This window comes from Loxodonta africana, chromosome 8 (genome assembly GCF_030014295.1).
Source record: "Loxodonta africana isolate mLoxAfr1 chromosome 8, mLoxAfr1.hap2, whole genome shotgun sequence".
NCBI classification, from domain to species: Eukaryota; Metazoa; Chordata; class Mammalia; order Proboscidea; family Elephantidae; genus Loxodonta; species Loxodonta africana.
The window spans coordinates 43,619,918-43,636,543 of NC_087349.1; the positions used below are offsets into that span (position 1 = coordinate 43,619,918).

Here is a 16,626-nt window from a genome sequence, read left to right on the forward strand (position 1 = left end):
CTTCAAGTCATGGGGTCCCTCCAGGGCAAGTGGGGAACTCAGCTCCTTGTGGGTTACGGATTTGCAGATTCTCTTTGCCTTCAAGCAGCAGGGCTGCTCTGAGGAACACAGAGCCGTGGGGTCTCTGTTAAAGCATTTGTTGTTATAAATGAGACTTTTCTATGGGGTGAACTACTCAATTCTTCCTTGTGGCCTAGGATTGCAGCTAGGGGGATAACCCCATGTTTGGGGGTTTTATTGCAGACCCAGGTTGAGTTCAGAAAATGAGGACTGGGGGCAGGGGATACTCTCTCAGCCCAAGGAAGTTCAGGAGGATTGTGGTAGAAAATGCTTTCATGTGTATGATGATACTGAATTCTTGCACAGGCCCTGTCAGTGATTATGATTTCCCTGCTCTCAGAGCCTTAGTGACTCACCAAGAGCTGGCCGATAAGAAGAGGCATGGCTGAGGTACCCTCCACGGCTCTGGCCTCCATCCAGTGGTGGAGGACAGGGAGATGTGATGACGGGTTTCTTCATAGCTGAGCTTTTTTTTTTTTTTACACAGCTTTATTGAGACACAGTTCACATACCATGCAATTCACACGTTTAAAGTATACAGTTTAGTGGTTTTTATTATATTCCCAGAGTTGTGCAGCCAGCACCACTGTCTGATTTCAGAGTATTTTCATTACCCCGAAAAGAATCTCCATATCCTTTGGCTATCAAGGCTCCAACCTCCCATCCTTCCCCAACCCTAAAACAAAACAAAACAAAACAAAACCCATTGCCGTCGAGTCAATTCTAACTCATAGCCACTCTATAGGACAGAATATAACTGCCATCTGGTTTCCAAGGAGTGCTTGGTGGATTTGAACTGCCAGCCTTTTGGTTAGCAGCCATAGCACTTAACCACTATGCCACCAGGGTGGATTTTTTTAGGTGGTTCCCCAACCTTAAAAACCACTAATCCTCTTTCTGTTCCTATAGATTTGCCTATTCTGGACATTCTTAGTCTATTCCAGAAGACCTTACTCTTTTTCACCAGTTATCCTCAGCAAATACACCTGAGTGTGGGTTAATTTCCTTCCTCCAGTGCCCCAAGGTGGGAGCGATCTTCCCTCTTAATATCCATAACCTAATGGAATTATATAATAAGTAATCTTTTTTTGGTCTGGCTTTTTCACTTGTCCTAATGTTTTCCAGGTCATCCATGTTGCAGCATGTATCAGTAATTCATTCCTTTTTAATGCCAAATAATATTCTATGGTATGGATATCCTTATCACCAATCAGTGGGCATTTGGGTTGTTTCCACTTTTTGGTTGTTATGAATAATACTGCAGTAAACATTCATGTACTAGTTTTTGTGTGGACATATGTGTCCACACATCTGAACTTTTAACTAATCTTTTAATGGTTCATATCTGATCACATCACTTCTTTGCTTAAAAATTCTCAGTAGCTTCCCATTATTCTTTTTTTTTCTGTTTTATTTTGTTGTTATTGTTGAGAATATACAAAGCAAAACATAGACCAGTTCAACAGTTTCTACATGTAAATTCAGTGACATTGATTATATTCTTCGAGTTGTGCAACCGTTCTTATCCTCCTTTTCTGAGTCATTCCTCCCTCATTAACATAAAATCACTGTCCCCTAGGTTCCTATCTTATCTTCCAAGTTGCTGTTGTCAGTTTGTTCCTATGTAGATAGTTCTTAAAAGAGCATAATGCTCAAGGCATACCCTTTTACTAGTTAAGCTAAACTGTTAGTCAGTTTTAAGATGACTTCAGGGATATTTTTGTTTTAAAGTCTAAAGATTATCTCAGGGCAGAAGTTTCAGGGGTTTATCTACCCTCCATGGCTCCAGAAAGTCTAGAGTCCATGAGAATTTGAAATTCTGTCCTACGTTTTCCCCCTTTTGATCAGGATTCTTCTGTGGACTCGAATCAAAATGTGCAGTAATAATAGCCGGCCACCATCCAGTTCTTTTGGTCTCATGGCAAAGGAAGCAGTTGTTCATGGAGGCAATTAGCCACACATTCTGTATCCTCCTCCTATTCCTGACTCTGCCTCTTCCTCTGTTGCTTCAGGTGAACAGAGGCCAATTGTGCCTTGGATGGCCACTTGCAAGCTTTTAAGATCCCAAGCATTGCGTAACGAACTAAAAAAAAAACAAAAAACTAAACACATTATTAGGTCATTTAACTGGGATATCCATGACCCTAAACCTCCAAACCAAGGAACAAAATCACATGAGGTGTTTGGTTGTACATAAGCAGCCTCAGCAGCTACTCTTTTTTTTTTTTTGGTCATTAATTGTAAATGTATCTATCACATAACTTTTGCCAATTCAACTTTTTGCAGGTGTACAACTTATTGACATCAATTACAGTAGTTGGCTGTGTAACCCTATCCTTAATCAATGCAATTTTCCTATCACCATTAACCTCCCTTTTCCCACCTCCCTCCCTGGTAACCACTAAAAACCTTTTTATCTATATATTTGCCTTTTCTTGTCTTTTTGTATAAGTGAGGTCATATAGTATTTGTCCTTTTGTGATTAGCTTATTTCACTCAGCATAATGCCTTCAAGTTCCATCTATACTGTAGACTTCGTTTCTCCTACTGGCTGAGTAGCATTCCATTGTATGTATGTACCACATTTTGTTTACCCATTCATCTGATGGGCATTTAGGTTGTTTCCACCCTTTGGCTATTGTGAGTAGCGCTGCAATGCATATGGTGTGCAAGTCTCTTTATGACTCTCTGCCGTCAAGTCTTTTGGATATATACCTACTAGTGGAATTGCTGGGTCATATGGTAGTTCAATTTTTAGTTTTTTGAGGAATTACCACACTGTTTTCTACAACGGCTATACCATTTTGTATTCCCACCAGCAATGGATAAGGTATCCAGTTTCCCCACATACTCACCAACATTTATTTTCTGTTTTTTGATTTGTTTTTTATATTAACCATTCTAGTAGGAGTGAAATTGTATCTCATCGTGGTTTTGATATCTTATTTCTCTGATGGTTAATGACACTGAGCATCTTTTCATGTGTTTGGTGGCCACTTGAATGTCCTCTCTGGTGAAATGTCTTTTCAAGTTTTTTGCTCATTTTATGATTATACCTCAACATAAAGAAAACAAAATTCATTACAACTGGATCAATAAGTAACATCATGATAAACGGAGGAAAGATTGAAGTTGTCAAGGATTTCATTTTACTTGGATCCACACTCAACACTTGTGGAAACAACAGTCAAGAAATCAGATGATGCATTGCACTGGGCAAATCTGCAAAAGACCTCTTCAAGTGTTAAAAAACAAAGATGTCACTTTGAGGAGTAAGGTGAGCCTGACCCAAGCCATGATGTTTTCAGTTGCCTCACATGCATATGAAAGCTGGACAATGAATAGGGAAGATCGAAGAAGAATTGATGCCTTTGAATTATGGTGTTTGTGAAGAAAATCAAATATACCATGGACTGCCTGAAGAGCGAACAAATCTGTCTTGGAAGAAGTACAGCCAGAATGCTCATTAGAAGTGAGTATGGTGAGACTTCTCACATACTTTGGACATGTTATCAGGAGAACTAGTCCCTGGAGAAGGAAGGTCAGTGAAAAAAAGGAAGACCCTTAATGAGATGGATTGACACAGTGGCTGTAGCAATGGGCTCAAGCATAACAGTGATTGTGAGGATGGTGCAGGACCAGGCAGGGTTTTGTTCTCTTGTCCATAGTGTCACTATGAGTTGGAACCAACTTGACAGCACCTAACAACAACATGATTGAGTTATTTGTCTTTGTAGTTATCAAAGTTTTATATGTATTTTGGTTTTTAGATTCTTGTTGGATATATGGTTTCCAAAGATATTCTCCCAGTCAGTAGTTTTCTTTTCACTTTTTTGGTAAAGTCTTTTGATGAACAAAAATTTTTTATTATTATGAGATCCCATTTATTTATTTTGTCATTTACTATTTGTGCTTTTCTTATTATGTTAGATAATCCATTGTTGAAAGCTAGGCCTGACACCATTGCCCTGCTTGTTCTTCTGAGAATTTTATGGTTTTAGTTTGCACATTTATGTCCTTAATCCATTTTGAATTTGTTTTTGTGTATGGCATGAAGCATGAATCCTATTTCATTTTTCTGCATGTGGAAATCCAGTTTTCCCAGCACCATTTGTTGAAGAGACTCTTCTTTCTCCATCTAATGGACTTAGCACCCTTGTCAAAATCAGTTGACCAAAGATGTGTAGGTTTATCTCTGGGCTCTCATTTCTATTCCATTGATCTATGTGTATCTGTTGCTATACCAGTACCAAGCGGTTTTGATTATTGTAGCTATACAGTATAAATTAAAATCAGGAAATATAAGTCTTCTCCTTCAGCCTTGTTTCAGCTATTCAGGGCATCTTGCCTGTCTATGTAAAGTCAAGTATTGGTTTTTTATTTCTGTAAAGAGTCCTGTTGTAATTTTGATGGGCATTTCTTTGAATCTGCAGATTGCTTTGGGTAGTGTTGACATCTTAACAATATTAAGCCTTCCAATCCATGAACATGGAATATCTTTCCATTTATATAAGACTTCTTTAATCTCTTTTAGCAGTGTTTTATAGTTTCACATCCCTGGTTAGACTTATTCTTAGGTATTTTATTCTCTTAGATGCTATTGTAAATGGAATTGTTTCCCTACTTTTCCTTTCAGATTTCTCATTGCTGGTCTATAGAAACCCAACTGATTTTCGTTTGTTGACCTTGTACCCTGCTAAATTCTTCTATTTGCTCTATAAGTTTTCTTGTGGACTCTTTGGGATTTTTTATGTATAGGATCATACATCCATGAATAGAGATAATTTTACTACTTCTTTTCTAATCTGGGTATCTTTTATTTCTTTTTCTTGTCCTACTGCTCTGGCTAGCACTTCTAATACAATATTGAATAGAAGTGGTGAGAGCAGGCACCATTGTTTTATTCCCGATTTCAAGGGGAAAGTTGTCAGTCTTTCTCCATTAAGTATAATGTCCACTATTGGCTTTTCATGTATGCCCTGAATCATGTTTTGGAATTTCTCTTCTATTCCGGTCTTCTTTAGTGTTTCATCAAAAAAGGATGTTGGATTTTATCAAATGCTTTTTTTGCATCCATAGATATGATCAGTACACCATTGATGTGGGGTGTTACATTGACTGATTTTCTAATGTTGATCCATCCCTGCATTCCTGGAATAAATCCCAGTTGATGATGGTGTATGACTGTTTTAATATGCTGTTGCATTTTGTTAGTATTTTGTTGAGGATTTTTGTGTGTATATTCATAAGAGATATTGGGCTGTGGTTTTCTTGTGGTCTGTTTTGGATGTCATTTTATATTTTCTTCATAGAATGAATTAGGGTTATTCCTTCCTTCTCTCTCTTTTGGAAGAGTTTAAATAGTATTGGTGTCAATTCTTCTCTAAATGTTTGGTAAAATTCCCCAGTGGAGCCATCACACCCAGGACTTTTTTTTGCTGGGAGGCGTTTAATCACTGATTCGATTTCTTCACTTGTTATGGGTCTGTTGAGACTGTCCATTTCCTCTTGAGTCAGTTTGGGTAGGTTGTGTGCTTCTAAGAATTTGTCCATTTCATCTGGATTATCCAGTTTGTTGCCGTACAGTTGTACATAATATTCTGTCATAATTCTCTTTATTTCTATAGAATCAGTTGTAGTGTCCCCCCTTTCATTTTTTATTTTGGTTGTTTGCATCTTTTCTTTGTCAGTCTAGCAAAAGGTTTGTCAGTTTTATCAATCTTTTCAAAGAACCAACTTCTGGCTTTGTTAATTCTCTCTGTTGTTTTTATTTTTTGTTTTTATTTATTTCTGCTCTGATCTTTGTTATTTCCTTTGTTCAGGTAGGTTTAGGCTTAGTGTGCTCTTCTGTTTCCTGTTCTGGAGTAGTCGAATTAGGCTATTAATTTGAGATCTTTCTTCTTTTTTTATATAGGCTTTTATTGCTTTAAGTTTCCCTCTGAGTACTGCCTTTGCTGCATCCCGTACGTTTTGGCATGTTGTTGCTTTCATTTTCATTTGACTCTAAGAAATTTGTGATTTCTCTTTTGATTTCTTCCTTGACCCGTAGGTAGTTTAATAGTGTATTGTTTAATTTCCATATGTTTGTGTATTTTCCAGGGCTTTTTTTTTTTTCTATTATTGATTTCTAGCTTCATTCCATTGTGGTCAGAGAAAATAATTGGTATGATTTCAATCTTTTTAAATTTATCAGGACTTGCTTTGTGCCGTAAAATGTGGTCTGTCCTGAATAATGATCCATGTGCACTAGAGTAGAATGTAAATTGTTCTGTTTTGTGGTGGATTGTTCTATATATGTCTGCTAAGTCTAGTTGGTTTATATTGTCTTTCAGGTCCTCTGCCTCCTTGTTGATCTTCTTTCTAGATGTTCTGTCCAATATTGAAAGTGGTGTATTGAAGTCTTCAACTATTATTGTAATACTCTCTATTTCTCCCTTCAATTCTATCAGTGTTTGATTTATATATTTAGGTCCCCCAATGTTGGGTGCACATATATTTATAATTGTTAAATCATCTTGGTTAATTGACCCTTTTATCACTATATAATGTTCATCTTTGTCTTTTGACTGATTTTGTCTTAAAGTCTACTTTGATATTAAGATTGCCACCTCAGCTCTCTTTGGGAGCTTCCCTTTACTCTTAAAATCAGATTCAGAATCCTTACCTTGGTCAACAAGGCTTATAGGTTCTGGGCTTTCTCCAGCCTCACTCCCAAACACTACCTTCTTTTTCTTAGGTTTCACTTAAGTGGTTTCTCAGGTGCACAACGGTGTTCCCTCTGTGACCCTTGAACTTTCCTCCCCCTCCCCTGGACTTTTGTTTCTTTAACCCCTACTTCTCTTTCAGGTCTTAGCTGAAATGCCCCCTACTAAGGAAAGCCTTCTCCAGACTAGATTAGGCCCGCCTGTCCCATGCTTTCATAAAACCGCATTTAACTCCTTAGTACTTGCCACAAATTATAACCAAGTCATTGCTTGTATAATTGTTTAATGTTTCTTCTGCTACCATAAGCTCCAGGAAAGCAGAAACCTCATTCTTTTTCACCAGTTTTCCTCAACACCTAGCACAATGCCTGGCCCATAGTAGGCACTCGGTAAACATTTACCAAATGAGTAATGGATAATGATGGTAGCAAATAAGCAAATAATGGACAATGACGTGCAGAGGTTCCATTTGCCTTGGCATCTCCCTTAGGTAATGGGGAAACCCGGGTGACCTCTGAGGTCAAGGTGACTTCTCATTCTGCCCCAACTCCCCTCACCATTGTCTCTCACCTAAGAGACCTCTGCTTAAGTAGGAATGGGTTTGGGGGAGTCTCCCCACATCCTGAAATAGATAGAGCCTCAGTGGGCCCCAGCTAACACTGGGCTTTCTCAGAACAGGGCATTTCCCCATATAGCACGTGACTCAGAGAAGCCCCTCCCCCCCCACACACACACCAATAACCAATCAACAGTGGTAGCAGTTCCTTTCCCAGAGGAAGTGAGTCGGTTGCCCCTCTGAGAGTTATGACAAGCTGCATTCCCCTTAGTAAAGGTCATTGCATTTCTGTGTGTCTTGTTTGAAAAGCTGTCCTTGAAGAAATTCTAAGAGGAAATTGTACACCTTCTAAGACTTAATTGCTCTTTCAAAAAAAAATTGTTTTCATTTCCCCCACAGATATGCACTTATTTGGCCATTACCCAGCACATGACGACTTCTATCTCGTAGTGTGCAGTGCCTGTAACCAGGTCGTCAAGCCACAGGTGTTCCAGTCGCACTGCGGTAAGTGGACTCCTGCCTCCGGGTAGACGCATTTGCAGCCGCCGTTCCTGGGAGAGTTGCCTCCTTGCTGTCTCCTCGGCAGAGTCTGGCCCTGCGTCTGTCTTAGCACAGACTGCGAGCAAACTCTTCCTGGGGCTACTGCCTCTGCTCGCAGGGTAACTATTTTAGGAGCTCCAGTCCTTCTGCTGAGCCTCTTGGTCTTGTCAGAAAAAATGAGAGAAAGCCTGCACCTTGTTTAGGTAGACAGAACTAGACTGAAACCATCCTCCAACCTGGTGGTGGCCTCTGTGAAGGACAGAGGGAAGGGGAGAGCCATGGCATGAGGAATGACTCCTGCACACTGATATTTTCTCCCCCTGCTAGAGAAGGCCAGCATGGAGTCTCCCAGATTTACAAAGAGGAGGCTGTAGCCAGGGAATGCCTTATAGTGAAAACCCCAGGTTCAGCTTCTCCTTTTCCACATGTCCCACTTGTTAAAGCATTCAGGCATGTTTGGGAACTTGCTTCCCTATAGGTCTTAACTCCTTAGTGTAACATATTCCCTTTAGTTGGTCAACAGCAATTCCTGGACTCCCATTTCATACTGAGCCCTGTACTAGGTGCTGTGAACATACAACAGACAAAATCCATGTGGCCACGTCCTCAGGAACCAATGAACAGCTGTTTAACCTTAAACAAGAAGTCATTTAACCTCTCTGGGTAGAAGTTTTCTTATCTTTAACGGGAGTTGGACCACGTGATTCCAAAGCCCTTTCGGCTGTAATATGCTGTGAGTCCAGAGCGGTATTCCGCAGCCGTTCTATTAAGCCGTGCCCCCTTTTGATAAGCATACAACCTACATGCCCTTCTTCAATGTTATTTAAAGTTTCAAAGCGTGTTAATATTGTGCCTAAAACAAATCAAAACAATTATAATATTGAATATGCTTTTATAAATTACGCATGTTCTCCCTTTCTCATACTCAGAATTTTCTGGCTTTCCACTGCCCCTTCAGTTAAGAATCACTGTTCTGTAATAAATAGCCATAAGATACAGGTAGTTGAGCTTATCTAAGTTCTTTAGTAAAAGTATTTCGGAATATAGAAAAGTTTACGTATTTTTGTGTGTGTGTATACACACACACACAAACATACTAATATCATCCACAAATATGTATGTGTGTTTATATATGGATATGTATGATATATTCTACCTATACCATACATACACACACACATATAACTTATGTCTGTGTGCATTGTTCTTGTTGTGTGCCATTGAGTAGATTCTGACTCATAGCAATACTATAGGACAGAGTAAAACTGCGTCATAGGGTTTTCTAGGCCATAATCTTTACAGGAGCAGATCATGAGGTCTTTTTTCCAGCAGACCTAACTCCGCTGACCTTTGAGTTAGGGTTAGGGTAGGTATATTTTGTGTTTATAACATGTAGAAAGAGAATTTTTCTTAAGGGATACTTTCGTGCATTAGTACAAGACTTTATGACCTGCGCAAGGCAGAGAGAAAGTCCTAGAAAGTGTCCTAAAAATCACTCTCTAGAAAAGTGATTCCCCCTCCCTCTGCTGGGGAGGCAGAGGGAGGGGGAATCACTTTTCTAGAGAGTAGACACTTGTTACTTTTGGGAATGGAAAAGGCAAGACCAAATATGGGTGAAGTCAGCACAACCTAACCAAGACAAAGGCACTAAGAAATACATGAGAAAAAGGGCCAATTTTGGTAAATGCTGTAACATATACAATTTTGCAACAACAGTAAAAACAACCGAAAAGCATGTGTGATTCCATAGGTAGACATGAATGCATGTATGTGTATAAAAAGGCTTACATGAGTAAATGCACATGCGTGTATGGTTGTATCTAGAGACACATATATATATATTGTATGTGGTGCATATATATACACATACAGTGGGCCCTACGTATCTGTGGGTTCCACATCCCCGGATTCAACCAACCACTGATAGAAAATATTCACGAAAAGAAAAAGTTCCAAAAAGCGAAACTTGAATTTGCCACACGAAGAGCACTGTGCTAAAACCAAAACTCATTGCTATCGAGTTGGTTCCGATTCACAGTGGCCCTGTAGGACAGAGCAGAACTGTCCCAGAGTTTTCAAGGAGTGCCTGGTGGATTTGAACTGCCAGTTAGCAGCCATAACTCTTAACCACTACACCACCAGGGTTTCCGAGCACTTCACGCTGCGCTGAATCCTTGCAAATGAGGTGATGTGTAGGCGTCCCCTGCTGTAGCCTCCCACCATTTCACAGATCCTCAGTCTCTCTCCAGCACTTGTTGTTTGAGCATTATTCACCTCACGTCTCCTTCCTTAGCTGGTTGTATTGTGTGCACCCTTTGTTTCTGTGAAAAAATGGCTCCTAAAAAGCAATGGAGTGGTCAAAGCAATCCCTCAAAGGCTAAGAGGAAACATAAACTGCTATCTCTCCATGAGAAAATAAAAATCTTAGATCTTTTGAAAAGTGGCATGTGGTTTGGCAACGTGGGCCGTAAGGTTGGTAAGAACAAATCGAGTGTTCGCACAAGAAAGCCGAAAGAAGCTGAAGTTCGTGTGTTGGTGCTTCCCCTACAACGGCAAAAAAAATGGTCTCTCTGGTTTGTGATAAAGTGCTTGCAAAGACTGAGAAAGCATTAAGTGTAAGCATTAACAGCTATTTACATAGTATTTACATTACATTGTATTAGGAGCCCTGGCGGTGCAGTGGTTAAGAGCTCAGCAGCTACCCAAAAGGTCAGCAGTTCAAATCTACTAGCCACTCCTTGGAAACCCTATGGGGCAGTTCTGTTCTGTCCTACAGGGTCTCTATGAGTCCGAATTGATTTGATGGCAATGGGTTTGGTTACAAGTTTACAATGTATTAGGTATTGTAAGTAATTTAGAGATGATTTAAAGTATACGAGAGGATATACATAGGTTATATGCAAATACTATGCCATTTTATATAAGGGACTCGAGCATCCTCGGATTTTGGTGTCTGGGGGGGTCCTGGAACCAATCCCCCACTCAGATACTGAGGGACAGCTGTATATAACAAACCACATAGGGGGCACAGTTACAGAGACTTACAACCAAAAAACTTGTGGGATTGGTTTACTGGATTAAAAGGCTTGGGACCATGGTTTCAGGGGACAGCTTAGTCAATTTGCATAACATAGTTCACAGAGATAATATTCAACATTCAATTTTAGTGAGTAGCGTCTGGGTCTTAAAAGCTTGTGAGCAGCCATCTGAGATACAGCTTTTGGTCACTACTCGTATGGAGCAAAAGAGAAGGAAGGAAATCAAAGGCTCAAAGAAGAAACTAATCTACAGGACTAATAGCCCGCAGGAACCACGGTGTCTTCTAACCTGAGACCAGAAGAACTAGATGGTGCTCGGCTATTACTACTGACCCTTCTGACTAGAGACACAATAGAAGGTCCTGGATAGAATGGGAGAAAAATGTAGAACAAAACTCAAATTCCTAAAAAAGGCAGACCTACTGGACCAATAGAGATAGAGGAACCCCCAGGAGTATCTGCCTAAGATAACTTTTGAATGTGGAGTTGAAGCTATTTCTGCAGGTCATTTTTCAGCCAAATAATAGATTGGCTTATAAAATAAACATTGTCACCTGTGAGTAATCTCTTCCCTTAAACAATAAACTCTGTGAAACCAAAGGCCAACATTTACCCAAAAGCAAAGATGAGAAGGCAAGGCAGAGAGGAGAAGCAACATTGGTGGAAACAGAACAGAGAATGGAAATCATGATGAGAATGCTGACACATTGTAAAAATTATAACCAATGGTATGGAACAATTTGTGTAGAAATTGTTAATGGGGAACCTAATTTGCCTTGTAAACTTTTGCCTAAAACACAATGAACATTATTTAAGAAAAAAAAGTGCTTGGTTCAGAGGCCAAGTCTCCTGTCCCTCCCTGCGGCCAGCTCTGTGGCCTTGGGCTACTTGCTTCATGTCTCAGGGCCTTGGTTTCCTGGGCTCATCCATGAGGAGGTGATTTCTGGGTGCTTCTAGTGCTAACATTTTAGTTTCTGGCAAAGTAAGCAGGAAAGGAGCAAGTCGTGTGTTCTGTACAAGCTGAACTTCTTGCTCAGTGCTCTGTAGCAAATGACCCTCTCTTCCGCCAGGAAGAGAGAAAAGGTCAAACCCCTCCAAAGGGAAACCATAAGAGGCCCAGTTGTGGTGCTGCCAGCCAAGGTAACAGGTGGAAGAATCAAAAGCTGAGCAGTGGTGAGAAGATCCATCACAGGTCGTTGTTCAAGGAATAACCGTGAGAGCTCCATGGCCAGTTGCTTCTGTTTGTCTCGTGAAAACACAGAAGCTAGATCTTCCTGAATGTCGTCATCATTCATTCACTCACAAGTATGTGCATTAGCGGTGCAAACAACAATCTCAGCTCTCTTGGGGCTTATAGTCTGTCATAAGACATCAAAACCGTCACTGGGAACTTAATTCATTGGTGGAGCCTTGGATGGAGGGAACCCAAAGGGGGCCCTGGGATCCCACTGTGTCCTACAGAATTCTGCTGAAGGGCACGGCCCCAGCTAGCCAGCGAAGGAGGCCTCTAGGGCTTGGCACAGCTACTGTACATGCCTCCCTCTACCGGAGGCCTTTTGGTGTAACTGCCAAGTCTGAGCTCAGAGGGAGAGCTGAGAGCTTTGTGGCCACCTGCTCTAAGCGGTGACAGTAAGTTAGTTTGGGGATTTGGGGTTACTGGCCTCATCACTGGAACCCCAGTGTCCTTTGAGCTTCGTGCTAAGCCAGGTGACAATCAGTGATGGGGGATACAGCTGGAACTCAGCAGTTGAAACACCAAAGCCTCCCTGGTCCTTCAGGCATGTGTCCCAGTGACACAAAATCCATATTGATCAAGGCCAGGAGAATGCAAGGCAGAGCTCAGGACACAGCGGCTCTTCAGGGGGAGGTAGCATTTCTGAGTTTCCCTAAGAACTCCTCCTATAGGTTCATGATTTTTTTGTTTGTTTTTTTACTTAATTTGACTAACCTTGCTATTTTCAACAAATTATGAAGAATGCCATTCTTCCCTGTAACAATAACAGTATCAATAATAATAGCCAGTAGTTATTAAGTGTTGAGTAAGCACCCCACAGGAGCCCTGGCGGTGGAACGGTTAAGCACTCAGCTGCTAACCAAAACATTGAGGGCTGGAACCCATCTAGTGGCTCCCTGGGAGAAAGATCTCTCATAAAGATGACAGCCTAGGAAACCCTATGGGGCAGTTCTCTCTGCCACATGGGGTCACCAGGAGTCAATCAACTTAATGGCATCCAGCAACAACAAGTGTTAGGCAGTGTGCTCAGTGTCTTCCATATCTTTGCGCTGGTAATCCTCTCACCAGCCTTAAAAGTAGGTGCTAGTATCATACCCATTTAGAAGGTGAAGAAGCTGAGGTTTTGGAGGTTTGGAGCCTCACCCAAGGTCTCAAAGCAAGGAGTGTAGAACCTGATTTTGAACACAGGCAGCTTTGCTCTGGAGCCTGCATGCTTAACCACTGGCATTCACTGCCCCTCTGCACAGTTACATGGCCTTCCTGCCCCTTCCGTACTCTGAGGCCTGGCTCATACACTTGCCACGTAGCATGTCACAAGACAGGGCTCCAAATTCTTATTTTCTTAGCAGCAGAGATTTTGTTGAAATGTGTTACGTAGACCCCAATCTAGAAACATATATGGAAGCAGAGCTGCTGGAGTTGAAATTGGGGTGGGAGCTCAAGCCCCATCTGCCTAGCCTTTTTCTGACCTCCCTCTGCCCCTACCCACCAGGGCTCCTAAAACATCTTTTGAAGTTTGTTGATGTAGTGGACAGAACATGGGCAGATAAACCAGTTCACGTGGCGTCACTACCAACTCTGTGACCTTGGACAGGTTATGTCCTCTCTCTCCACCTCAGTTTCCTTGCCTGTAAAATGGGGACTCTGCCTGTCACCTGGCGTTGTTGGGAAATGACGGGTGTAAGGCACCTGCCTGCAAAAACAGTGAGCATGGGTTAATTTCCTTCTCCGCTTCTCCCCACTGCCCCTGGGTGGGAGTGATCTTCCCTCTGAATATCCGTGGAATTCTTCTCCTATGCTACTTCCCACTTTTCTGTGTGCACTTGTTTTCTGTGGATTGTCTTTACATATCTGCTGGGATGTACCTTTTCAACTCTGTGTTCCCTGCCCCCCGCCCCCCGAAATGCCTTCCTCAGTGGACTTGGCCCTGGGAAGCAGCCACAGTGTTCAGTGGGAGGGATACTGCCAGGAGTGAGCATACCTGGGATCATATCCCAGCTCAGCCTCTGAGATCTGAGACCATGGGTTTGTCACCTTGTTAAATGTCAGGGGGCTGGACTACGTTTTCTGTTGGAAACATTCTCATCCTTAGCGCCTGTGATTCGGCTCCTAGATTTTAAGGATGATGTGGGGGTGGTAGCATGTAGAGAGACTGAGGCAGAGGTGGGTGCACGGGTAGCATTCAAAATCTTGGTATACTGGTTAAGTTAAATGTATGTATGTGTATGTCTATGTGTGTGTGTGTGGGGGGGGGGTACATGTGTATGTATAGTCAATTTTCATTATTTGAACTAGTTTTGTCCTGTAAAGTCCCCGTAAATACCAAACCAGCCTTGTTCAGCCTCAGCTGGGAAGGCACACACTGCTCTGTGCGTGAGCATGTTTGCAAACTACTGGAAAAACACTGCAAGTATTGAGTTTGGGGTTACAGATAAATTTTCGTAAGTAGGCAAATTCACAAAAAGTATTTGTAAAAAATGAGACTCAAATGTGTGTGTGTGTACATACACACACGTGCATGTTTACATATTTGGTTCTGGGGACTTCAGAGCTTGGTGGTGATATGAAAAATAGAATGCCATAATGGAAAACTCATGAATTTTGGAGTCAAACAGTCCTGGATTAGAATGCTGATTTTAACATTTACTAGCTGTGTGACCTTGGGCTAATTACTTGACCTTTCCAAACCCCATTTTCCTCATCTATAAAATGAGGGTGACAATTCCTGCTTGCAGAGTTACTGTGAGGAATAGAAATAAAGTATCCTGGCACGTGGTAAAGGAATAAAGAAAGGGTAGCTATTATTGGCAATAAAGTGAGGTGATTTTTTATTAAGTTGAATGTTTCTTATGAAAAATGAGAAGACCAATTCAGTCAAGTGCTTCCTGTCTTCGTTTCTGCCCTGTCCCAGGGGATATGCACTCTGAGGTCAGCCTACTACTTTTGCCTGTGATTCATCTTTAGCTTCCCACACTCTTGGAGGCAGGAATTGTCAGCTTGACTGTGATTACATTTGCCACGAGTCCTGAGGACTTGGCTTTACAAATATTGGTTTACACTCACATTAGGCCCCAATGTCCACTCCTTTGGAAATGCCACAGTGCTCCAGTACCTCTCTGATTCCCTGCTAAGGTCCATCCGTCCTTTACAATCCATTATACAGGGGTGACAATGACTGCACTCCTTCCTGCTCCTGATGTTGTGCCCCAAGGTGGTGTCCCAGACATAGAAAGCAGGTGCAGCCTCTGCTTTGAAGACGCTCTGCTTGGCATGGAGATGGAGCCCTCTGGGAGCCTGTTCTGTGCTACCCACATGTGCTGGCCTCCTTAGATCTGTTTCCTAAGTCCATGCCAAGGGCCCTTTAGACACTTGTTAAACGTCTACCCTGGAGATCTAGGGTTTCAGGGGATTGCTTTGTTTCTAAAGTTTCTTAGATGAGCTGATAAGTTGTAGAAACGTGGAAACAGAGAAAGAAAAGGGCTCACCTAGGGCTCCCCTAACCCCACTCACCTGGTGGCACGTTTATCCCTAGTAGCTTTCTGTCCCAAGTTGTGGCTGATGCATTGACATGATGTGAGAGCTGGAGCAAACCCCAGTGGTTTTACCTCTCTGGGCTCAGTCTGCTTAGATCTAAATGCCACCTCTACCACTTACTAACTGTGTGAGCTTAGGCAGGCTGCTTTGCCTCTCTGTGCCTCTGTTTCCTTATTCTTAACATGAAAATAATAATTTATCTCTTGAGGTTGTTGTGATAATTAAAGAAAGGAGCATATGGAAAATACTTAACAAAGTTTGGGTGGAACGAAGTTTGCTTTAAAAAATAAAAAAATTAAGGTATCATTGACCTTATACAAAGGTATTTAGGGAAATCTTGTCCAAAGGGTTTTGACTTATAATCACTGCAGAATGGGAGAGGAGACGTTTGTGACTCTTATTCTTGTGTCAGTGCTGTGGTGGGTCCCAGCCTCAACCCAGAGAGGGCCGTTCACCATTCTTCCAAAAAGAACTGTGTGAGAGTGAACGATTTTTGTGTGTGCACGTGCACATGCACACCTATGTATGTTGCACAGGGCAGAGGGTGGAGACGAGTGCTGTGTCTATGCACAGGCATGTATATAAGCTCAAAACAAGGAGGTACAAGGTGCCGACAATGGAAAATAGATTTTTATTACTTTTAGTAATTGTTTATGTTCTTAATCAATTTTGAATATTGTAATTAAAGAGAAAAATAATGGGTATATCCAAGTTGTAGTTTTTAATTGGGCCGAGCATTTACGAAGTTGTATGATTTGCCTAAATGAAAGGAGTATGATTTTTTTTTCTGTCCTTCTGGTGTATCTGTATTACTGATTATTATAAATCAGGGTTTCTCAACAGCAGCACCATTAGCATTTTGGGCAGGGTGTTTCTCTGCTGTGGAGAAGGTCCAGCAGCATCCCTGGCCTCTACCAACTAGATGTCAGTAGTACCACCACCTCCCCCACCACCAGCCCC

At 41.6% G+C, this 16,626-nt stretch overlaps 1 protein-coding gene across 7 annotated transcripts in view; it reads left to right on the plus strand.

Moving 5' to 3' along the window:
* The window catches only part of ATXN7L1 (ataxin 7 like 1), a 287,096-nt gene that overhangs the window by 88,596 nt on the left and 181,874 nt on the right, over positions 1-16,626 (plus strand). For 6 of the 7 annotated variants that reach the window (XM_064289853.1, XM_064289854.1, XM_023544513.2 and 3 more), the window contains one exon: positions 7,720-7,824. The exons of the other annotated variant lie outside the window; for it this stretch is intronic. In XM_064289853.1, coding sequence (XP_064145923.1) covers positions 7,720-7,824 — 105 coding nt within the window. The remainder of the gene's footprint in view (positions 1-7,719; positions 7,825-16,626) is intronic. 7 annotated transcript variants of the gene reach the window in all.